This window comes from Microtus pennsylvanicus, chromosome 4 (genome assembly GCF_037038515.1).
Source record: "Microtus pennsylvanicus isolate mMicPen1 chromosome 4, mMicPen1.hap1, whole genome shotgun sequence".
Taxonomy (NCBI): domain Eukaryota; kingdom Metazoa; phylum Chordata; class Mammalia; order Rodentia; family Cricetidae; genus Microtus; species Microtus pennsylvanicus.
In genome coordinates this window covers 38,416,391-38,441,450 of record NC_134582.1, presented here as the reverse complement: position 1 = coordinate 38,441,450, position 25,060 = coordinate 38,416,391, and the positions used below count along the sequence as shown (strand labels likewise).

General features: G+C 36.3%; 1 protein-coding gene across 3 annotated transcripts in view; it reads left to right on the top strand.

The window, feature by feature from the left end:
• The window catches only part of Ythdc2 (YTH N6-methyladenosine RNA binding protein C2), a 64,257-nt gene extending 41,250 nt beyond the window's left edge, over positions 1–23,007 (top strand). For all 3 annotated transcript variants that reach the window (XM_075968723.1, XM_075968724.1, XM_075968725.1), the window contains 9 exons: positions 1,068–1,273; positions 1,567–1,762; positions 6,471–6,580; positions 8,183–8,475; positions 10,506–10,683; positions 16,794–16,997; positions 19,541–19,723; positions 20,903–20,996; positions 21,109–23,007. In XM_075968723.1, the coding sequence (XP_075824838.1) occupies positions 1,068–1,273; positions 1,567–1,762; positions 6,471–6,580; positions 8,183–8,475; positions 10,506–10,683; positions 16,794–16,997; positions 19,541–19,723; positions 20,903–20,983 (1,451 nt within the window). In that variant the 3' untranslated portion in view covers positions 20,984–20,996; positions 21,109–23,007. The remainder of the gene's footprint in view (positions 1–1,067; positions 1,274–1,566; positions 1,763–6,470; positions 6,581–8,182; positions 8,476–10,505; positions 10,684–16,793; positions 16,998–19,540; positions 19,724–20,902; positions 20,997–21,108) is intronic.
• Positions 23,008–25,060: the final 2,053 nt, after the last annotated feature.

The following is a 25,060-nucleotide window of genomic DNA, read 5'->3' as shown; positions in this document are numbered from 1 at the left end:
AAGACTAATGTTACTGTTTTGTTTTAGAATTGCTTCTTTGAAGGTTTTTTTGTTGTTGTTTTTTTTTTCTTAATAACATAGTTAACTGAAGTGATAGTCAATAGTATCAGAATCTGGATTTATAGGTTTGCTGAAGTATTCAAGGAAAGCAGAGATTTGAGAATTTAAGTTGGTTTGAATATGGGGAAGTATGAAGGATTTTTGAATTTTAAGCATACAGCATTCATACTTAACTATACTTCTACAGTTGATGTTTGAGAAAATGAAAACATACAAGTAAAAAGAATGTTTTGGGCTTCAAATTGTGAACTTGGAGAATGTTTCTAATAACAGCTGTCTTAGTTTGGTTTCGTTTGCTGTGATAATGACCATGATCAAAAGCAGCTTGGGGAAGAAAGAACATTATTATTTCAGCTAACAGTTGTTATATCATCAAAAGAAGTCAGGGCAGGAACTAAGCAGAAGCTATGAAAGAATGCTGCCGACTGACTTTCTCTTCATTGTTTGCTCAGCCTGCTTTCTTAAACCATCCAGGACTACCTGCCAGGGATGGATGGTACTGCCTACAGTAGGCTGGCCCTTCTGTGTCAATCAGCAGTCAAGAAAATGCCACAGAGACTTGCTACAGGCCAGTCTGATGACAGCATGTCCTCAGTTGAAGTACCCTCTTCTTAGATGACTCTAGCTTTTGTCAGGTTGAGAAAAAGCTAACCAACACAACTGATGATGACTTTACTGAAGAATGTGCAGTTGAAGCCAGCCATAATTGCTGTCCATTGACATCCATTGACAACTCAGGAGGTTGAAACAGGAGGAACTATTCAGGGCCAGTTGGAATTACATAATGAGATCTTGTCATTATGTAAACACTGTATTTAATCTAGCCTGAACAGATCTAAACTTTTATTAGTTTTATACTTTACCTTTGCTTGAATGGATTGTATTGATCATGGAGTTGGATATTGTTAACTTTATAGGAGGTTATAGTTTTTGTTGCCAAATGTACACAATTGTTAAAGTACCTTTTCATAGTAGAGAAGATTGGTGTGCTCTTTTTGTCCATCCAGGTTTTGTTAGAGCACGAGGTGGTGGTGACATTCGAGATGTTAACACAAATTCCGAGAACTGGGCCGTTGTTAAAGCTGCATTGGTAGCAGGCATGTATCCTAATTTAGTCCATGTGGACAGAGAGAATGTAGTATTGACAGGGCCAAAGGAGAAAAAAGTACGATTTCATCCCACTTCGGTTCTCAGTCAGCCTCAGTATAAAAAGGTAAAACATTTTTATTGCTCTTAGACCTTGTGGTGAACCAAATTTAGGTAGTTGAAGATAAAAAAATATTCTAATATTCCAAATTAAATTAGCAAATTAAATATGTTTAATGAAACATTAAATCTTAGAAATAGCAGAGGTAACATTGGAAATGTAGTGAGGAAATCTGATAAACCAGAAGAGCAATGGCTTGCTTTAATGTTTACTAGAGTACATCATCTGTTTCACTAAAGAAATTAAAAGTATTCCCAATAAATTAAGTAATTAACACTTTCTTTTAACTGTCTTAATAGATTCCTCCAGCCAATGGTCAGGCTGCAGCGATTCAGGCATTGCCCACAGATTGGCTTATTTATGATGAAATGACCAGAGCCCATAGAATTGCTAATATCAGGTGTTGTTCAGCAGTGACACCTGTTACTGTCCTGGTGTTCTGTGGACCAGCAAGGCTGGCAAGTAATGCTCTTCAGGAACCTTCATCCTTTAGAGGTATTGTAGTATGAAGAAGTAAAAATCTGTTGAAATAAATCAATAACATAAAAATATGAAAGCTTGTGTGGTTTGTTTATAACATGAAATAGAAAGTACTGAGTTATATTTGATATAGGGAGACAACTAAGAAATGTAAAGATGTATTTAGTATGATGAGATAGTTAGGGAGTACTAAGGTATAGTTGTATAGTGAGACAACTAGGAAATGTTCTAGGGCATATTTGGTGCACTAAGACAGGAAATAGTAAGATTTACCACTTTTGATGAGTGATTTTCAGTTAACATATTGTTGGTTTATTTTACTTCTTTTTTTTTTTTTTTTTTTTGAGGATTTTCTCTGTAGCTTTGGAACCTGTCCTGGAACTAGCTCTCATAGACTAGGCTGGCCTTGAACTCACAGAGATCCACCTGCCTCTGCCTCCCTAGTGCTATGATTAAAGGCGTGCCCCACCACCACCTGGCTTTGTTGGTTTCTTTTTAAGTGATCATATAAATAAAGATAATATTTGAAAAGTAACTGGTATTCTCATCTTTATACAAATTTTTTAAATATTTTTTTTGCTTATATATTTTAATTATTTTTCTAATGCTATTTTTTTTTACGTTTTTAGGTTTCTGGTTATAATAGGTTGCTAGATAATGATGCCCATTTTTATTTATATTGTGTTGGTAAATGTGCAAATATTGGGGGAATGTCAGAAGATGGCATTAGGTGTCTTCATCTGTCACCCACTCTACCTAGTCATTTGAGGCAGGCTCTCTCCCTGAGCCAGAGACTTGTGCTTTCTCAGCTAGGCTGGAAGCCAGAAAGGCCCTGTGATTCTCTAGTGGCCAGAACACCTGGCATGCTATATGTGTGCTGGCATCCTAACTCTGGCATTGTGATTGTGAACCAAACATTCTTAACCATAGAGCTGTCTCTTCAACCCTTGCTGCTACACATTTGAGATTGAAAAACTAGGAGTAGATTAAACCTAGAAGCTACATAGGTTGAAAATCAAGAGGTCTTTCTAAATATGCTTAAGACTGAGATGTTTAGGACTCCCTAATACAGAAGAGTTTTTGAAGGCATTTGGCTATCTGTATCTCGTGGAGTTCAGAAAAGATGCATTGGGATGTACACATTTCAAGACTACCAGACAGTAAATATTTTAAAGTCATGAGAATGTTTTTAGAGAAGAAGAAAAGTGCTGAAGGTAAATATGTTTTAAGAAGGAAATGGTTGGCTCTGTTAACTGTTACTTTGAATGAAAATATAGAGACTGAAATTTGTAAGTTGAGTTTGGGAATAGACCTTTATCAATGGTCTTATCAAGAACAGTGTCAGTGACATGATTGGTTCAGAGGAGAATGAGTTTCATGGTGAGTTTAGAATTTATATGCTAGAAATCCAGTGTGGTAGTATACCCTTGTAATTCCAGTTCTTGGGTGGTGGAGGCAGCAGGATGGTTGTAAGTTCAAAGCCAGTCTGGTTTACACAGTGAGTTGTAGTCAGGGCTACACAATGAGATGCCATTTCAAAAAATTTTGGACAAGCTAACAAACAAACTAAAAAACCAGGGCAGGTAACTCCTAAGAGAGTTGCTATGGTAGCATTTTTGGTTTATTGACATCTTTCATTCTTTTCATTTAATAGTTTCCTTAGCTTAAAATTTAACAAGTAATTACTTGATAAAAACATGTCAATGTTATTTATGTTATGGCTCTTCCTTATACCCAGACCATGCAGAGAAAATGTCTATTATTAGGTGTTAGTATTTAGAATGCTGTTTTAAACATTAAATATTTCATTTGTCCTTTTGATTCTGTTTTTTTCAAGAGATAAATCTCCTTATAGTTCTTTCTTATTTATTGAGTTTATTTCATCTTTTGCCTATTTGCTTATTTAGATATTGCTATTTTTCTATAAAACTTGAATTATATTTTAATTTTTAAAATTATCACTATTTTATTTTATAAATTAGCTTACAGAATATTAGACTTCCACATGGGGGCTTCATACATATTTCATTGATTCTCTGCAGCCCTAGTGCCCTCTCATCTCTCTGCCCCCCTTTGTCCCTTGGTTTCTCCTTCTGTTTTGTTGTATTGTCTTCCCATATCCTCTTCCCTTCAAGGCAGTTTTTTTGGTTCCCCAAATAGGCTAGGTTCTAGTTTCATGGCCTTTACCCATTTACTATCATTTAGATAACAGAGGCCAGGATCTGCATAGAGGCTGATATCTGAGCCTGGGTTCACCTTACTTAACGTAATGTTTTCCAGTTGCACAGATTTTTCTGCAAATTTAATTTTTCTGAAGATTTCATTTTTCTTTGTGGTTGAACAACTTCCATTGTATTTATGTACCATATCTTTTGTTATCTGTTGATGCATATCGGGGCTGATTCCACTTCCTTGCTCTTATGAAAAGAATAGTATAAACACATCTCTACAGAAGAATGCTGTTGGAGGAAGGCCGCTTATTCATTCTGGCTAACCAGAACCAAAATAACCACACAGAAATGATATTATAATGGCCCATTAGCTCTGACTTCTTATTGGCTAACTCTTATATCTTAATTTAACCCATTTCTAGTAATCTGTGTATTGCCATATGGCTGTGGCTTACTGGCTAAAGTTCTGGGCATCTGTCTCCGGCTGGGCTACATGGCTTCTCTCTGACTCCACCTCCTTTCTCCCAGCATTCAGTTTAGTTTTCCCTGCCTAGCTCTGTTCCCCTGTAGCTCCGCTATAGGCCCAAAGCAGTTCCTTTATCAACCAGTGATATTCACAGCATACAGAGGGGAATCCCACGTCAGTATGCAAGGAACATTTGGATATGTGCATATGGTTGATATAACTGGGCGTATACTAATTCTATACTTTTGAGGTGCCAACATACTGATTTCCACAGTGGTCTTTCTAAATAAGGGCTCCTCTTTTTGTTCATCCTTGCTAGCGTTTATTGTCCTTTTTTTTTTTTTTTGGTGGTGGTGCTCATTGTGACAAGGATGAGATAGACTCTCAGTGTAGTTTTAATTTGCATTTCTGTTTAGTGCTTGTTTGTGCTGTTTCTTTGAGAACTTTGTTCAGGTTATTAGCCAATATTGATTGGCAGGAGTTTGTTTTGTTTTTGATTTTTGAAGTCCTTTATTTACTTTAGAAAGTTACCTCTTTTGAAGGCTGTCTGTTGACTGTGGGGGGGGGGGGAGTTGTAATTGTTTGTAGTCACACTTACCAGCTGTGGAGGCTTTGTCCTGCACTGTGGGGACTCTCTCCAGGACTGCAGGTGTCTTGAAGTGCCTTCCCTGTCCTTCTTTTTTTAATTTAACATTCTAAGAGGTTATTGTTTTAAGTTAAGGTCTTTGATCCATTTTAAGGTGATTTTTGTGCAGAATGAGAGCTACATATCTAATTTCATCCTGCAAGTAGATATCAAGTTTGTAAGCAAGATTTGCTGCAAAGGCTTTCTATTTTCAAGTGGTTTTTGGTTGTTGTTGTTGTTGTTGTTACCTTTGTCCAGAACTGCTTGGGTTTATCTCTGGCTTGTCTGTTACAGTCCTTTGGTCATCTGTTACAAGTCTGTCTTTGTGAGAGTACCATGTTGTCTTTACCACTATGGCTCCCTAGTATAGTTTGAGGTTAAATAATGTTGAAATCTTCAGCTGTCCTCTTTTTGCTTAAAGTCTTTTGGTGCCCATAGTTTTTTGTGTTTCCATATGACTTCTAGTATATTTTTCTTTAGTTCTATAAAGAATGTCCTTGAGATTTTGGTAGATATTGCATTGAAATCTGTAGATTGTTTTTAACAGTAAGGCATTTTTAAAGTAATAATCCTCTCAACCTAGGAATATGGCTTTATAGCTTTAAAGGTATTAGCCTTTTTTTGTCACACAAAAAGTTGTTTCAATTACTGTATATTCAGATTGATTAATCTTATACTATATACTTTCAGAGCTGAGAAAATATAATTTTTCTGTTGCTTCCATGAATATTGTTTTTATTTTTTTAATTTGTATTTTAGATTTATTTTTCTCAATGGGTAGATTTGATTTAATATATTCCCTCTCCTCTTTGGGGAGTGTTTCTCCCTTATCTGTACCATTTATTAAATAATACTTGTATATAGTTTTCTAGAATGCTTAAAAATGCCTATTAAATTTGGAATCTTTATGTAAGTTTTGTGTATATTCTTTTATCTTCTTTAATGTAACTATTACATTTATACTGGACACTCATTTAATATTTTTATTTACCAATAAATCGGTATCTGTTAATGAAGGACCTACCCATAACTCTAGTTGCCTTTATATTGTAAGGTATTTTTTGATAATTGTCACTGCTTTTGTCTTCTTGTACTCCTTTCTGAATTCAGCTGCATTTTTTAAAAACTTTAATTCAGGAAGTTCAGTATGTTTTATCAAACAGTATCAATATTAGCTTAAGCAATATTGATAGCTTTTATAAAGATTGGTCATAATTCTGGAGTCTGTTCTTTTCCTCCACTGTTGTTCTGGACATCAAACAACATGTCATGCTTGTTTAGTGCTGAGCCATCTTTTTGGCCCATATTTTATATATTTAAATTAAACATAATCTTTTTGATTAGATGAACTTCCTAAATGAATTGTTAGACTGTAGAAGGGAGTTTTGCACATACAGATTTTTGTTTTGCTGTTTTGTGAGAAAGTAAAGTGATTGATTTTTTCCATGTGTGCTGTGACAGCGGATGGCATTCCCAATGATAGTAGTGACAGTGAAATGGAGGACAGAACCACTGCTAATCTGGCTGCTTTGAAACTTGACGAGTGGCTTAATTTCAAATTAGAGCCAGAGGTAAGTTGCTTTTTAATAGGACATATATTTTTTTTGTAATTAATATTAATTGAAGTAGCATGTTAAAATTTTTATCTTTGATATTGATCCCATAATGGTAGAAAATACTTGTGGCTTGTTTTTCAGTTTTCATAGAGCTTTCATGCATTCTCTGCCACCCTGGGTTTTTGTTCTGTCAGAGGACTAAACCAACATAGATGCAGCCCTGCATTTATGTGTGACTATTGTCTTGCTCTGTTTGTGCTGCTGTTATAACACAGTTCTGTGGGCTGAATAATTTTTGAAAATCAGAAAGTCCTCAGTCTAAGATCAGGGTGCTGGTGCGGGTTACACAGGGCAGAATGGTGTGTCCATGTATGATGGGACGCTGAAGGACATAAGACTTAGACGCGTCATCCTTTTAGAAGGATATCTAACTAACCATTGTCATTTTCTGAAGATCACATCTCCCAGTACCGTTGCATTGAGTACAAAGTTTCCACATTAAATTTTGAGAGGGACCAAAACCATCTAAGCCACAGTAGTAATATTTTAGTATTTCTGGGTATGTAAACTATTGAGTATTGAGTTACAGGGCACCATTTATTTTTGCCATTTCTTGGAGAAATGAGTTCATTTTGTTTTCATAACTGAATTGGGAGAGAAAAATTTTTGTTTTTTAATTTTAAGATTTCTTTGACACAGTTTTTCATTATTCTGGGTCTGTTTTTTATAATCATTCTCTGTCCATCTAGGGGCACAGCTGAGCTGTCAGTGGTCAGCACTGGCTAGCTCTCTGTTAATCATCACTCCATTTATTCATGTATGTATCACATGAGCATAGTGCAGTCTAGTTCCCATTCACTTCCGCCCTTTACTTCACTGAAACTGCATTTCCGTGTTATATGCCAGTCTGTCTTTGATAAGCTGCTCTCCCACTTGGCACTATTGTGTGTCGCCTCTCCTTTCTAATTCTGCTCCTCTCCATTTCCCCTCCTGAATCCTGCTCCAAATTCTTTGTCTTAAATAAAGTCAATCCTTTTTTACTCTTCTTCCTTTGTAATCATTTCTTTTTAAACATGTGTGCTTTGCTTTAAATTTTAGGTACTTGTACCTTAACTGAAATTTCACCTTCAAAGTGCCTTTCTCTTTTCTTCACTCTCACTCTACACATTTCCTGCTAAGTTATTTCTCTTTAGATTTAGAACTGATGGCACTTGCGTCTCTCAAGTCTATTTCTAGATTAGGCCTTCTTATGCATCCATTTGCATGCTGGCCACCATCAATTGGTGCTCTTAGATGCTAAAGCATAATATGAATAGTCTAAGTCATTTTTCCCTTATTTACTGCTGCTTTTCCAGTATTAACCACACACTGTCACCTGCAGTGTTTACTGTTGCCTTTTTTAAGCTATTTGTTTCCGTCTGTGTCTATAGTGCCTAGAATATGATGACTAAAAATTTCATGTATGTAACAGAATGAATGAAAGGAATGGAAAATTATATTGAATGTAAGAGAGTTCCTTATACAAACAGTTACAGACCATAACTAATGTAAAGAACCTTCTTTACATATATGATACACATTTTGCTTGTATTTGAACTGAGGATGCTTTGATTACAGGCTGCCAGTTTATTGCTGCAGCTCAGACAGAAATGGCATAGCTTGTTTTTACGCCGAATGAGAGCTCCATCTAAACCTTGGTCTCAAGTAGATGAAGCTACTATACGAGCAATTATAGCTGTTTTAAGCACTGAAGAACAGTCTGCAGGTTTACAGCAACCGTCTGGAATTGGCCAGAGGCCAAGACCCATGTCTTCAGAAGAACTTCCTTTGGCTTCCTCTTGGAGATCCAATAACAGTAGGAAAAGTTCAACTGACACCGAGTTTGCTGATGGATCCACTACTGCAGAAAGGTGAATATGGCATTTTATTTAGATGGGTATGTTTTCTCTAGGACAATGAACTGTTTATACTACTTCATAGTCACACGTAATGTAGTGTATGTAAAACATCACAATAAAATGGAGTTTATTACTTTAAGATATCTCTTGTAAGTACTAAGGGAGTGTGAATTATTTAGTAAAGTCATTCTTTCAAGAAAAAACTGAAAATGTTACATACCCAGAATTCATAAATTTAAGGTCTCTTATAAAGATAATAAATTCTAAAGTGATCCATTTTAGTGGACACATGTCAAATGACATTTTTTCCTAGACATGCTGAATAGGAAATGCTGGCATTACTCTTTATGGATCAGGTTTTGTGTATCACTATGTACTGTCAGTACTCCCTCTTCACTGATGCACTGAGTACCTATTCTATGTGTGGGCAACAACAGTGAAGAAAGCAGGTATTATTTTCTTCATTCCTGCAAAACTGCAATTTTCCCACTTGCTGTAAGTTGTATATTCATTTGAATCCAGGGTTTGTACTAGGTAGGATGTTAAGCTTCTTTAATATATTGCCATATGGAGTATTTCCTCTTACCTTTTGGAAGAAATTAGGTCAGTGTTACTGTGAGATGTCCAATATATTGGACTTGTCTGATTTTAGCCAGCATAATTAAATCTTATACTCTGTTTATTCTTTGTAAATTAGTGGTAAGCTTCAAGGTTTGATTATATCCCTTGTTTTAGCAAGAGTATTTTTAGATGGTATTAGAAACTTTACACTGAAACCAGAATATATTGTCTGATTGTACCACAGTACATACTGTACAGTTTTTAAAAAATTAAAAAAAATAACATGGTATTTGTAGAATTTTAGAAGAATCTTAGAGTTCATTAAGATAATGTTTTAATTTAACAAAGTTCAGTGTCATGCACAGGGTTGTATGTTCATCTAGTGTTGTTCTTGTATATAGATTTTAGTCTCTTTGTTATTTTTAAGTCTATTTTTCACAATACTGTTTCTGATTTTTCAAAATGTGGTTTTACCTCATTTTTTAAATATATCCTATAGTCTGTGGTTGTTTTGGAGTATGTGGGGGGGGGTGTTTGTGCACACACAAATGTGTATTTGTGTCAATTTCAGAAATTGATATTGGAGATCTTCCTTAGTAGTTTTCTGCCTTCACTTTTGTGACAAGGGCTCTCAGTGAATGTAGACCTAATTTCTTTCTCTAGCTGGAGAGCTAGATCAAGGGATTTGCACCTCTTTGATACCCTAGTTCTGAGATTACACACACCAGCTTTTTATGTTGGTAATGCAGATTGAGTTCAGGTCCTTATGATTGCATGGTAGATTAGTTTCTTTTGTGTTGCTCTGATAAAATATTTGACAAAGACAACTTAGAGGAGAGAGTTTATTTTGACTTCCATTTCCATGATGGATAGAACCCATAGTGGGAAAGACATGACAACAGGGAGGAAAGGCATGCCAGGCATGGATATAGGAACAGGAAGTTGGCTGGTCATATTTTGTTAAAGAACAAGAAGTGTAGCGAGGCTATAAAGCCTCAGAGCAGCTTGTCTTCAGTGGCTTACTTCTTCTAGCAAGGCTCAGTTTTTAAAGTATCCATAACCTTCCTGAACAGCTGGGTACCAGTGGTCAAACAGAAGAGCCTGTGGGGACATTTTGCATTCAAATCTCAACATGCAACAAGTACTTCACTAACTGGGCCATCTTCCTATCCCTCAACTGTTTCATTCACACACATATATATATATATGTATGTGTGTGTGTGTGTTTACATATTTATTTATTCATTGGGGTGTTGGAGATCAAACCCAAGACTTTAGGCATGCTAGGTAAGTTTCATATCATTAAGTTACACTCCTAGCCCATTCTAGTTCATTCTTTATTTTTTACTAATGTAAATAGAAAAATGAAATTCCCTTAAAGTACTACATACATTTTATGTCATTGGGGTTTTAGATTGAAATAGCATTCCCTTTGTACTATAAACTCATGTATAACTGACCTGTGCTTCTTCTCGCTCAAGAGTACTGATGAAATCTCCATCTCCAGCCTTACATCCACCTCAGAAGTACAAAGACAGAGGAATTTTACATCCTAAACGGAGCACTGATGACCGATCAGATCAATCATCTGTGAAATCTACAGACAGCAGCAGTTACCCAAGTCCTTGTGCTAGTCCCTCTCCTCCATCCTCAGGGAAGGTAGGACGTCCAGTCTGTGTAATAAGGAGTGGGTTCACAGCACATCTCGTGTACATAGTTATACAGAACCATAAAACTTGTACTTTTGTTACTGTGGACTGTGTTCTCATTACTAGCACTTAATGTATTTTAAATCTGATTATTTATTAATGGCGGACAGACATACAGCCTGTTTTTCTTCTTCTTTATTTCTATAGAATGTTTTGGTTAGAACAAAAATTCCACCTTGATAATAATTTTGGTTTATAATTCAAGTGTTTTCTGTGGTTCAATGATTATTTAAAACAAATGAAATAAAAATCAAAAAAACGAAATATAGAAGATAGAAAATCTTGATATGGAATTGAAAACTATTTTTAAAAATGATGATGTGAATGGCTTCACATGTTCAGGACATGTTTCTTTTTATCTGTGTTACTAGTACATGGATAAGAAAGTATTTATGAGATCCTTACATTTTAGTGAACAATGTCTCTAAACACCTGCTAAGAAAAAAGAGATTACATTTCTATTCTTAAGTCTTATTTTGTAGGGTATTTTAAACCACTTTATTAAGGTACATCTTTTTTCAAAGAACTTACTAGTTTATGGGCCACTGAGATGGCTCAGTGAGTAAAAGTGCTTTCCACCAATCCTATGATCTCAGGTTGATTCTTGGGACCAAGATGGCTGGCAGGAGAGAATGGAGTCCTGCAGGTTGTCCTGCTTTCACACGAGTATGCTGTGACATGAACATGCCCTCCTCACACACACAAATAAATATAAGTAATAGAAAGATGATCAGTTTAAACTGAACAATTGTGCAAATTTTCGAAGTGTGTATAACTATAATGATACTATAGTCATATACCTAACATTCTTATTACCCTAGTGCACCAGTAACCACTGCTCATTTTTCTTAAGTGGCTTGTAAGTGGAATCATGCTTTCTGTGTCTAGTTTATTTTACTTAATGCAAGTGCTTTGAAATTCACTTGTACTGTTGAATGTAGGTCTGCGTTTTACTTTTTCTTTGTCTAAGAGTATTTTGTTGTATGGATATGTTGATGTCTTTCAATTTTTTGTTTGTCTTTTCCTCTATTTCTTTGAGGGAATTTTTAATTTTCTCTTTAAGGACCTCAAACATTCTCCTAAAGTTATTTTTCAGGTCATTTTCTTTTGCTTCATCTATATTTGATTATTCAAGTCTTGCTCTTGTAGGGCCACTAGTTTTTACTGGTGTTGTATTGCTCTTTGTGGTGTTATGTGTGTTCTTACCTTGTCTACCTATCTTTTCCTCTGATTGGTGTAGTTGGGGCTGTCTCTTTCTCAGGTGATCAGTCTTCCAGGTGCCAGTGAATCTAAGGCTCAGATGGTTGCTCCTGTGGTGCAATCAGGGCCACTGTTCCAGTCACCCCATTGGTCACTCTGTGTTCTTGGAGGTCACTCAGCGCTCCTGAGGTTTGTTCTGCTTCTGTGGTGTTCGCTGTCTCAGGCTTGCTCTGGTCTAGGTTGCTGACTCAGTCATGTTTTCGTAAGTGTCTCTGGTCTGGGCCTGCTCCTGAGAGGTTCCTGGCTTGGGCCCAGGTTGCAAAGGTCTCTGGTTCCTGCCTACTCCCTGAGAGGCCCCTGGTTACCTTTTTTTTAAATTAAGTTATACAAACTTTGTATATATTTAGGGCATTTGTTTTAACATGTTTTGTTTTTCTTCTATAACCTGTAGCTTTTTTTTAACCTTCTTTTGAAGAACAACTATTTATAGATTTTTTTTTTTTTTTTTTTTGGTTTGAGTTAGGTTCTCACTGTGTAGTCCTGGCTGACCTTCAACTTGCTATGCAGACCAGGCTGCTGTTCTTTGTCTCACAGAGATCAGACTGCTAGTATTGGGGTTGTAGTGTTTCTAGTTTTAACTGAATCTATTTCATCAGTTTTTTTTCACTTATGACTTACTTTTTATAAACTAAGGAGGTTTTGCATAATCTAATATAACAAAAATATTCTGTTTTTTTCTAGAAATTATACAGTTAGAGCTCTTACATTTAGGTATGTGTTTCCACTTCAAATTACTTCTTTTCACATAGATTAAAATTTTTTCTTATCTATACAATTGTTCTAGTATCATTTTCCAAAAATATCACCATCTCCTTATATTACTTCGGTATATTTGTTACAAATATTTTGATCATAAATATATGATCTTTTTATTGGACTCTACTGAGTTTCATTGATAAGTGTTTTTCTTTTGTTGGTTGTACACTGACTTGATTATGTAGAGTGTAATGAGACTTGTAGTTAGTATTCATTTTCTGACCTGTCACTTTTTTCTCCTAAACAGCTCTGACTGTAGATATGTGTAGCTCCTTGCCTTTTTCATGACTTACATTTATAAATGTAATTTTACTTTCTAATAATTTTTACCTTTACTTTCCACAATTTTTTTTTCAATCTGATTCCTGTTTATTCCTCTTCCCCTTATTTCTCTGACTAGGGCCTTTTTATAAAATGTTGTGTAAGTATTGGGAAGAGTAACCATTGCCTTGGTCTTAGCAGGAAGTCATTAAGCATTTCACCATTTGATGTACTGTAACTATAAACATTTCCTTTTGGACCTAGTTTCTTGGTTTTGAGTATGAATCAAAATTAAGTTCAGTGTTCTTTTTACATATTTTGTCTGAATCATTTGTAGATGGTAAGTTTTGTTCATTTTATGACACTTTTACTTGTATTAGTGTTCTGTTGCTGTGAAGAGACACCATGACCATAGCAACTCTTATAAAAAGAAAGCATTTAACTAGGGCTGGCTTACATTTTAGAGGGTTAGTATATTTTCTTGATGGTAGGGAGCATGGTGGCACACAGGCCCACATGGTAGCCAAGAGTTCTACATCTAGGTCCGTAGGCAGTAGACAGAGACACACACACTGGGCCTGGCTTGAGGTTTTGAAACCCCAAAGTCCACCCCCAGTTACATATTTCCTCCTGCTCCAACAATACGACATTTCCTAATCCCTATCAAGGGGCTCCCTTCCCTGTTGACCCAAGCACTCAAATATATGAATGTATGGGGACCATTCATATTCAAATCACCACAGTATTTCAGGCGTGCCAGCCTTTTTGTATATGGCTGGATTTGATTTTGAGTCAAAATTTTTCTGCAAGGGATTTTGTCATCAGTATTGTTCATGAGGGATATTGTTTAGTACTTTTTTTTTCTTGTGATACTTTTGTAGAGTTCTGAAACCAGGTGTAATAGTTTGAATAACAATGACCTCCCCCCATAAGCTCGTATATTTGAATGCTTATCCACACTTGGTGGATGGACTGTTTGAGAAGGATTAGAAAGATTAGAAGGTGTGGCTTTATTGGAGGAAGTGTGTCACTGGGGATGAACTTAGATGTTTCAAAAGACTGCCCCAAGCCCAGTTTCTTTCTCTTTTGTCTGCTACCTTTGAGTCAGGATGTAAAGCTCTCTGCTACTACTTCAGCACCATGCTTACCTGCCACCATGCACCCCACCATGATTGTAATGAACTAAACCTCTAAAACTGTAAGCAAACCTCCAGTTAACTACTTTCTTTTGTAAGAGTTGCCTTGGTCATGGTGTCTATTCACAGCATTAGAACAATAACTAAGACACCAGGTTAATACTGTTCTCATGAGATTAGTTGTGAAATAATCACTTTCACAATTTTGAAATACATGTGTAGAATTGGTATTATTTCTTCCTTATGCTTATGTAGAACTCACCAGTAAAGGCATTTTAAAATTGAATTATTTTTGAGAATTTCATACAAGAATACTATGTTTAAATTATTTCTATCCCTAACATTCCCTGGTCCATCAACTCCTGTGCCCACCCCACTCCCTCTCACATTCATGTTCTTTTCTTGTATGATTATTGTTACACATATGTACACATATACCTACACACACATAACTTACTATGCTAGAGTTGACCACTTGGGATTGCATAACTATCAGGGGCTTGATCCCTGAAGAAAACTGATTCTCCTTTATTTATCAGTCATTGATTGCCCATAGCCCTTCATCTAAGGGCAAGGGCTTGCAAAATATCCCCCCTTCTACATAGTCATGTCAACTAGTACTTTGTTTCTGCAGGCATTGTTTAAGTAACTATATTGTTGAGATTTCATGGGTGTAGATTCCCTGTCATGTCTATAAGGCAATATCTATCAGCAGGTACCATGGTCCCCTGTTACTTTTAGAATCTTTCTGTCCCCTCTTAGTGATACTCCTTGAGCTTTAGGTATAGGTGTTGAATTGTATATGTGCCATTTGGGGCTGGGAATCCCATGGTTATTCTTTGCATTTTAACCAGCTGTGTATCTCTGTAATAGCCTGTGACTACTACAAAAAGCTCTTTGATGTGGGATGAGCTCCACCCTTACTGTGGATGTAAGGAAAAGTGTTTAGAACGCAGGAACTACTGGTGGGAGGTTCGCTATTGTTTTCATGTCTTAGTCATTATTATGTCTGCTTTCCTTTAGCTGCACTTAGGATTTTCTCCTTAATCACTGATTTTGAGGAACTGGATTTTGATAGTGCTTCTTCTGATCCTCTTTGTTTTCAATTGTATATCTGTAATTTCTATCTGTTCTTAGAAAATTTAAGTCTATTATTTCTCATATCTACCCTTTGTCCCCTCTTTTCTGGAATTCTTGCTAAATATCTATGTGTGTATTTACATCTGTCTATGTGTATATAAGACATTCAGTATTTCCTAGTTCTGTGATACTCTTTTTTTTCTAATCGTTTTTCCCTCTTGACTTCATTTTAGGTAGTTTTATTGCTATCACTTCATTCGGTGATATTTTTATTTTGAGTGTAAACTATTTTTGTTTTTTGTAATGTTATTATTTGCAGTTACTATTTTCTCCATGTGTCTTTAATATCTCCTGCCATTATAAAATACCTCTCTAGTATTCATTTTTTTTTTAGTTTTCTTAAACGTTGTTCACACAATTTATAATAGGTGCTTTACCATTCTTGTTTACTGTTTCTGAAATCTGACATGTGAGTCTACATGTATTGATTTTTTCCCCTGGCTATGGGTCCTATTTTTTATTTTCTTTGCATTTCTTATCAATTTGTTTGGCTTCTAGATTTTTTTTTATGTGTGTTCCTTTGAATAGTGTTAGGCTTTGTTCTATTTTATCTAGGTTAGTTACAATTAGTTTAATACTTTTTAGCTTATAAAAATTATTTGTGTGTGTGGTCATGTATATGCATGTACATGTATGCACTCACATACCAAGACAACTGTCAGGAGTCAGTTCTCTTCTTCCACCAGGGTTCTAGGGATCAAACTCAGGCCATCATGTTTTCTTGGCAAGCACTTTACCTTGCTGAGATATCTTGCCAGTTTAATCCTTTTGAGGTTTGATTGAAAGAAGTGTTATAGTAGGGTCCTGAGCGGTCTTTGTTCTGGTATTAGTTGTTTTTTTTTTTCCAGTACCTAGGTTTGACCCTTTTAAGGGCAGGTGCACTGTATATTATAAGGTGTCTGCTCTGGCTGAGGATATCAAGTATTCCCATCCATGTGGAAAACATGGGAATTATTTGGTGTACTGCTTTCCATCCATTCTTTGCCTACTCGTGGCACATTTCTTTGAACTCTTGATCAGATCACTGCCTAGCTGTTCACTTTTGGGAACCCTTCTGCAATTCTGGAGCTCTTTGTGCAACTGCAACTCTGTTTTACATTGCTGTGCCTACTCTAGTCCCTTTGTTGTCTAAGCTTCAGTGAGAGTACTGGACTGTTCCCACCCTGTCGTCTTGAAATCGCCAGACAGTAAACTGGAGAGATATTAGTTTTGCTATTAGAATTGGTAAGTTTTAAAAACATTTTCTGAAAATTTACCCCAAGTGTAAAATAAAACTAATAAAGTTCCTCACTTGATGCCAGGCATTTTGGATACTTGGAAATAAGTGCTTCATTCTGGCTTTTTAACCTCAGTTTTATTAAGCCTTGTAAAGGTTTAAAGCATGACAACTATTTACATTTGTTGAATATTTGGTAAAGTTTACGTGTTTATGAAAATGTTATTTATGAGAGCCTACTGGCTTTGAAAGGTCAAATTACCTTTCAAGAACGTATGCATTCTTTTATAGGGCTCAAAATCTCCTTCACCAAGACCAAACATGCCTGTTCGTTACTTTATAATGAAAAGTAGCAATCTGAGAAACCTAGAAATTTCTCAACAGAAGGGTATCTGGTCTACAACTCCAAGTAATGAGCGGAAGCTAAATCGAGCATTTTGGGAGAGCAGCATGGTTTACTTGGTATTTTCTGTTCAAGGATCTGGACATTTTCAGGTGAGCCATCCTGAATCAATGAAATGACATTTATTTTGCCTGTAGGTTATGCTCTCAAATTCAGAGAAAACCAAAACCAAATCCTAGCTTTTTATTGTATTGGGGCATAATGGAATTGTCTGTGGTTTGACTGGGAGTGAGGTTGATTTCACATTTCTGCAAGGGGGCGTCAGAACTGTGCTTTCCCTTGACCTAGAGTGTTTCCAGATGAGTCATCCTTCCTGCTGACAGCAGCTTTGCATGTGTCAGTGGATGAAATGCCGTAAAGCTTTGCCTTTGTAAGATGTTTATGTGGACTGGAAATTTATGAACAATGAAAAGACCTGCTTCTTTTTAAAAGAAATTTCAAAATTATATTATATGGGTGTTTTGCCTCAATCTGTCTGTGCATCACATGCATGCAGTACCTGTAGCCGCCAGAAGAGAGTCAGCTCCCCTGGAGCCAGAGTTATAGATGGTCCTGAGCCACCATATGGGCGGTGGGAAATGAACCCAGGTCCTCTGGAAGAACCAGCTAATGTTCTTCACCACTGAGCCATCTCTGTCTCAGAGATGGTTTCTTAACTACCTTTGACTTAACTTGCAAACCTTTGAATTATTTCATAGTTATAGTATTCATAAATAAAAACTACAAGTTTGATGATTATTTTTATATAATAAATGCTGGCTTACAACTGTTGATACATTAGAAACTATTAATAATTGAAATTACATTTGGCTAGAATTTATTTATCTTCCAAAATTTGATAAAGGTTTTTTGGTTCTTGATAAATTTGTATTATTTTAATATTGTATCTTTTCTTTAAAATTCTTTAAAATTATAATTATCCCTATCAGAAAGATACAGATATCTTGGTCACCAGGGAGTGGCACTATTTGAAAGGATTAGGAAGAATGGCCTTGTTGGAGGAAGTGTATCACTGTGGGGTAGACTTTGAGGTTTCAATAGGTGAAGCCAAGTCCAGTGTCTTCTTCAGTCCTGGTGACCAAAGAACCCAATGTAGAACTCTCAGTTACTTTCTGACCCCATATCTGTCTATCTGCTGCCATACTCCTCAGAATGATGATAATGAACTAATGCTCTGAAACTGTAGTGTAAGCAAGGCCCATACAAGTTCCCGTGGTCATGAATCGCAGTATCCTCCAGTACCAAGTAAATCTTAAGCATCAATGGTTCCAAATGTCAGTGCAAAGCAAAGAGGAGCACTTTGTGTGTGTGCAGAGGAGAGACACCTGAAAAAGAGAGATGGAGAATTTATGTTAAGGGTGAACTATAAAACTAAAAATCTACTTTGCTGTGGGACAATGGTTTGTACCCTGTCAATTGTATTTTAATAAAATCCTGATTGGCCACTAGCCAGGCAGGAAGTAGAGTCAGGGTGATGAGAACAAGAGAATTCTGGGAAGAGGAAAATTCTTTCTGCAGTCGTGATCCTGATGCAGAGGAAGCAAAATGTGACTGCCTTGCCAAAAAAGTTACCAAGCCACGTGGCTAACTCAGATAAGAATTAAGGGCTAATGTAAGTTATAAGAATTAGTAAATAAGAAGCCCAAGTTAATGGGCCAATAAGTTTATAACTAAAAACAAAACAAAACAAAAGGATACAGATATCTTTTTTTTTATTGAGAAAAGGAAAAAAAAACAACAACCAAGTTTCCACCTCCTCCCAGCCTCCCATTTCTCTCCCCCTCCTCCCACCCTTCTCTCCCTCCTCCCACCCTTCTCCCCCTCCTCCCACCCTTCTCCCCCTCCCCCCACTCCTCTCCCCCTCCCTCTCCAGTCCAAAGAGCAGTCAGGGTTCCCTGCCCTATGGTAAGTCCTAGGTCCTCCCCCCTCCATCCATATCTAGGAAGGTGAACATCCAAACTGGCTAGGCTCCCACAAAGCCAGCACATTAAGTAGGATCAAAACCCCGTGCCATTGTCCTTGGCTTCTCATTAGCTCTCATTGTTCGCCATGTTCAGAGAGTCCGTTTTATCCCATGCTTTTTCAGTCACAGTCCAACTGGTCTTGGTGAGCTCCCAATAGATCAGCTCCACTGTCTCAGTGGGTGGGTGCACCCCTCGTGGTCCTGACTTCTTTGCTCATGTTCTCCCCCCTTCTGCTCCTCATTGGGACCTTGGGAGCTCAGTCCAGTGCTCCAGTGTGGGTCTCTGTCTCTATCTCCATCCATCACCAGATGAAGGTTCTATGGTAATATGCAAGATATTCGTCAGAATTGCTATAGAATAGGGTCATTTCAGGTTCCCTATCTCAGCTGCCCAAGGAACTAACTGGGGACATTGCCTTGGGCTCCTGGGAGCCACTCTAGGTTCAAGTCTCTTGCCAACCCTAAGGTGGCTCCCTTAACTAAGAATTGTGCTTCCGTGCTCCCCTATCCAACCTTCCTTTATCTCAATCATCCTTTTTCCCCAAGTTCCCCCCTCCTTCCCTTCTCCCTTTTCTCTCCCCATCTCCCCTTACCCCCATCCCACCCCACCCCCAAGATCCCAATTTTCTTAATATCATCTTTGCTTCCTCTTCCTTTCATTTTTTTATGCAGGGATTTTCTAGGATGTCTTCTGAGATAGGAAGAGAGAAGAGCCAGGACTGGGGTTCAGCTGGACTAGGTGGAGTATTTAAAGTAGAGTGGATACGCAAAGAAAGCCTGCCCTTTCAGTTTGCACACCATTTGCTCAATCCTTGGAATGACAACAAGAAAGTGCAGATAAGCAGAGATGGGCAGGTATATGCTGGCATCTTAAGTTTTTTCTTTTGATATTTTTTTTTGGTTGTTACTGCTCAGAGGAGAATATGTATTAATATCAATTGCATATGCCATATACACATGAACAAAACTAGTTCTGATTTATAAATAACATGAAAGTCTGCTTGCAAGTGTCTTACGGATTTTTAAAACATTTTCTTAAGTTTTGTTTCTTGCTGTATGAAACCTTTCCTAAGTCACTAAGTCACTTCATGGAGTTTTCTGTTGTCTTATTAGTGGAACATTGACTGAAACAGATTACCATCGTGAGGTGATTTGACTGCAGTCTCAAACTGACAGCATCGTCAGTGTCCCTGTTGTTTAAGCACATTGTATAAATAGTAGCCTTTTAATTCTAATGCCTTGCTTTATTTCTGTTACCTTTGCTTTTTTGATGCTGCATCTGTGCATTTAAACTAGTAATATGATGAGAATTAATGAATAGTGGCAAAATATTGTACTAATAGCATCATGTAATCTCTTCTTATTAACAGTACAGTAAGCTGTTGGTCCCAGGTTACATGGGAGAAAGTAGGTTCAGGGGTTTGTTTTACCGAAAGTTATATCCAGTAATTTATCTGAAGTTTTGTGGCTTACTACCTCAAACCACCCTGGGAAATAGTTGATTTCTTTCTAGGTAATCTTCAGAGTATCATCCATGCCACTGGAAGATGAAAAGGTGGCATTCTTTTTATTCATATAATATTTTAGTTTATTAATTTTGATTTACATTAAATAATATCTAAGGTAGGAATATGTAGTCACCTAAGATGCTTTCTTGGGGAGGAAGCCTCAAAACATCTAGGTTCAAACCTTCAGTAGTTCAAATTGAGTGCTTCTGCTGAATCTCCAAGTAAGGTAAAATTTGTTGTTTCTATCTAAACAAAATTCTAAATTGATTACGTGGAAATCTGTTACTATTTCATCACAAAAGTTGCAAAATTTTTCACACGAAGTAGAATTTTAAATCTGAATATCAACTCTTTAAAAGCAGAGAATTAGAAATAGTATGTACTGTTTTGTTTGATACTAACATCTGATTTTTTAAATGTGAAATTTAAAGTGATTTTTTTTTTTGCATTTTTATCCACTTTTTTTTACTGGTTTAAAAAAGAGCCCATTTTTTTAAATGTTTATTTTAACTTATGACTTATCTAGGAGCTAGAACCTCAGGTTGGTGAACAGTTGCTCCAGTTATGGGAACGTCTTCCATTGGGAGAGAAAGCGACAGCTGATTGACATTGACATTCAGGTTAGATGGTATTTGGCTTGGGGACTACTTGCAGTATTTGTTATCCTTAGGGATGCCTTTCAGATTATTCACCTTTTTTCTTTTTCTTTTTGTTTCTTTTTTGCTTTTTCAGAACTCCTGGCTGTGGAAGAGCATTATGGCTCTTGTAACTACTGAGTGCACTGACTTGTTGAAAACCTTGATGAGGTGTTGTGTGTCATGAATGGGTTTTGTAACTTAGCGTGTTACTTCAGAATCATCATTTTCATATAGAGGAAAGGATCATTTAAATTTTTGTAGTGATTTTAGGCAATGACTATATAATGTTAATTATATGTTTCTGATGAACGAAATAGTAATTTTGATATTTGATATAAATAACAGCACTTATTTTAATTTAATTTAAATGTAAAGATTTCTTTAAAATATTCAGTTGATTATGACAACTTTTTATTTTTTATTTATTTTTTATTTGTATTTTTTGTTTTTGTTTTTCTGGACAGGATTTCTTTGTGTAGCATTGGCTGTCCTGGAACTAGCTCTGTATGTAGACCAGGGTGGCCTCAAACTCCCAGAGATCTGCTTGCCGCTGCCTCCTGAGTGCTGGGATTAAAGGCACATGCCACCACTGCCCAGCGATGCCAAACTCTTACTGCTGACTATTTAATTCAGGAAAGGCATAAATATACCAGTACATCTAAGCACCATTCTAGAAGAGTGAATTTTTAGGTATATCATTAAACAACCAGAAAAACTAAACATTTAAATTATCTCTTTTAGAACTAGTGTATTTTAAGGGCTATTCATTCTGTTATTTTTAGTCTGGGATATAGTAAAGAAGTAAACAAATGGGGTACTATTTTTCTCTGATTAAAGAATGAGATAAAATCTAAAGAAAGGTAGTTTCTCCCTGCCTTTGATCAGACCAGGCTTAATTTTTTTTCTGACCCTGCCCCTTTTCACTGATGTACAGTATACCTATTCTTTTTTTCTTCTTCCCATGAAACAACCTTCACACACTATTATTACTATTATGGCATCATTGTTTTGCTATAGAAACCCAATTTAGAAAAACTAAAATTTATGGAAATTTATAGAAGTTTTTAAAAAATGCTCAGCAGCTATTGGTAGATTGGTTGCTGTATATCTTTGAAACTAAAGCTCACAAAGACCACAGTTCTTTGTCTTCTTCCATTTATTTTTCAATCTTTTTTCTCACCTGGTTTATATAAATTGACATTTATTTTTCTAAGTCTGTGTGGACACCAAGTCTCATATTTCTTTACCATCTCAGAATAACTTTGTTTGATGCCTTTCCCACCACATATTAAAGATTTCCTTAGAGACTTTTTAGAGAGAGTAGAAGGACAGGACAAAAACAACAGACGTGTCTTTATTACTGAGCTCTAAATAGAGCAAGCTTGACAGTAATTTTCATGGCATTTGAGTCATTATTATAAAATGTATTTAATTTAAAGATAAAAAGAAAACAAATGTCTGGTTCTATATTTGAGAACAAAGATTTGGAAAATCATGGATTGGCATGAAATCTTGAGAACTCTTCTACTTTCTCTGAGAAAACATACTGGTGCATTGCTTTACTATATATGCTGTGACTTTTGCCTGTACTAAAAATTGTGTTATATAAATAAATATGTAATATATGAATGCATACATGTGTACACACACACACTTATCCACCCACTCACTCACACACTTTGAGGCATACCTGTAAACTGAGCCAAAGTGAATTATGCTTCATTGTATGTGTATTACATTTCTATTCCTATTCAAAAAACTTATAATTTTCCATCTAACATATACTTCTTTTCAAGTATATATGTAGAAATTTTCAGGATACTAAATTTGGAGGGACTTTCAAAAAATAAAACTTGTTTAAATTTTCATCTGTTTTCTAATATCTAACCTTATAAATAAATGATGAGTTTGTTGGTAGAATGAATATAATTTGAATGTAATTAAAATGCTGTCTTTTGAAGAAATGAATTTTAAATATACATATGAAATGAAATTCTATGAAGTTGTTTAGATACTCTGTACCATAGCCTTCCTCCTTCCCATGTGACGTTTTATTTTTTATTGTTTTTATTAAGCTATCTATTTTTCTCCGGTACCCTTTTTTTTCTTTCCCCTCCCCTTCAATCTTCTCCCATGCTCCCAATTTACTCAGGAGAGCTTGTCTTTTTCTACTTCCCATGTAGATTAGATCCATTTATGTCTCTCTTAGCGTCCTCATTGTTGTCTAGGTTCTCAGGTATTGTGAATTGTAGTCTGGTTTTCTTTGCTTTATGTTGAAAAGCCACTCATGATATTTGTTTTTTTGCATCTGGGTTAACTCACTTAATATGATGTGTTCTAGATCTATCCAGCCCGCAAATTTCAAGATATCATTATTTTTTCTGCTGTGTAGTACTCCACTGTGTAAATGTACCACATTGTCCTTATCCATTCTTTAGTCGAAGGGTACTTAGGTTGTTTCCAGGTTCTGGCTATAACAAACAATGCTGCTATGAACATAGTTGAGTACATGTCCTTGTGGTATGATAGAGCAACTTTTGAGTATATACCCAAAAGTGGTATTACTGGGTCTTAAGGAAGGTTGTTTTCCTAATTTTCTGAGAAATCACCATACTGATATCAAAATGGGCTATACCAGTTTCTACTTCCACCAGCAATGAAAGATGTGTACCCCACATCATCTCTAGCATAAGTTGTTATCAGGATTTTTGATATTGGCCATTCTTACAGGTATAAGATGGAATCTCAGAGTTGTTTTGATTTGCATTTCTCTGATGACTAAAGGATGTTGAACATTTCCTTAAGTGTCTTTCAGCCATTTTAGATTCCTCTGTTGAGAGTTCTCTGTTTAGGTCTGTACTCCATTTTTTAAATTGGATTATTTGTTCTTTTGATGACCAATTTTGAGTTCTTTGTATATTTTGGAGATCAGCCCTCTCTGTCTGATGTGCGGTTGGTGAAGATTTTTTCCCATTCTGTAGGCTATTGTTTTGTCTTGTTGACTGTGTTCTTTGTTCTACAGAAGCTTTTCAGTTTCCGGAGGTCCCATTTATTATTCGTTTCTCTCAGTGTCTGTGCTGTTGGTGTTAAATTTAGGAAGTGGTCTCCTGTGCCATTGTGTTCAAATGCACTTCCTATTTTCTCTTCTATGAAGTTCAGTGTGGTTTTTTATGTTGAGGTCCTTGATCTATTTGGACATGAGTTTTGTGCATGGTGATAGATATGAATCTATTTTTTTATTCTAGGATGTTGGGTTCTCTGGAAAATAGGGCTGAAGCAGAGCTGGTACTGGTCTCTCCCTGGGGCTGATTGGGATGGTGAGTGTTGACAACTCAGACCTCCCTCATGGCCACTGGAGAGAAACACAGAGTCAGGAATCTGTCGAAGCAGGATCTCCTTTAATTGTATTAGGCAGGAACTTATATAGGGTTGTGATAGGAGTCTTGGGATGGGGTGAGGTGGAGTAAGGAAGAAATGCCAGTAATATCCTGCCATGTTAGCAGTGGTTGGGCAGAGGTGGGTTTAGGTCGGACTGACTGAGTCACTCATATGCAGAAGTTATGACTAGAGACAGGTCACCAAACTTGAGTGAGGCTCTGGAAATTACACTGGCCTCACGCCTTGGCCTCATGAGGCTCAACATACATGTTGATATCCAATTATTCCAGCACCATTTATTGAAGATGCTTTCTTTTTTTTTCATTGTATAATTTTTGCTTCTTTGTCAAAAATCAGGTGTTCATAGATGTGTGGATTGATATCTTCTTCAATTTATTTCTTCAAAGATTTAAAGTTCTTGTCATACAGGTCTTCCTACTTGTTTGGTTAGAGTTACTCCAAGATATTTTATGCTATTGGTGGCTATTGTGAAGGATGCTGTTTTTCTGATTTCTTTCTCATCCATTTATCATCTGTGTAAAGGAGGGATACTGATTTTTTTGAGTTAATCTTGTAACCTTTTATGTCACTGAAGGTGTTTATGAGTTGTAGAAGTTTCTTGGTAGAATTTTTGGGATCACTCCATTTTTTTGAGGGAATTTTTCATT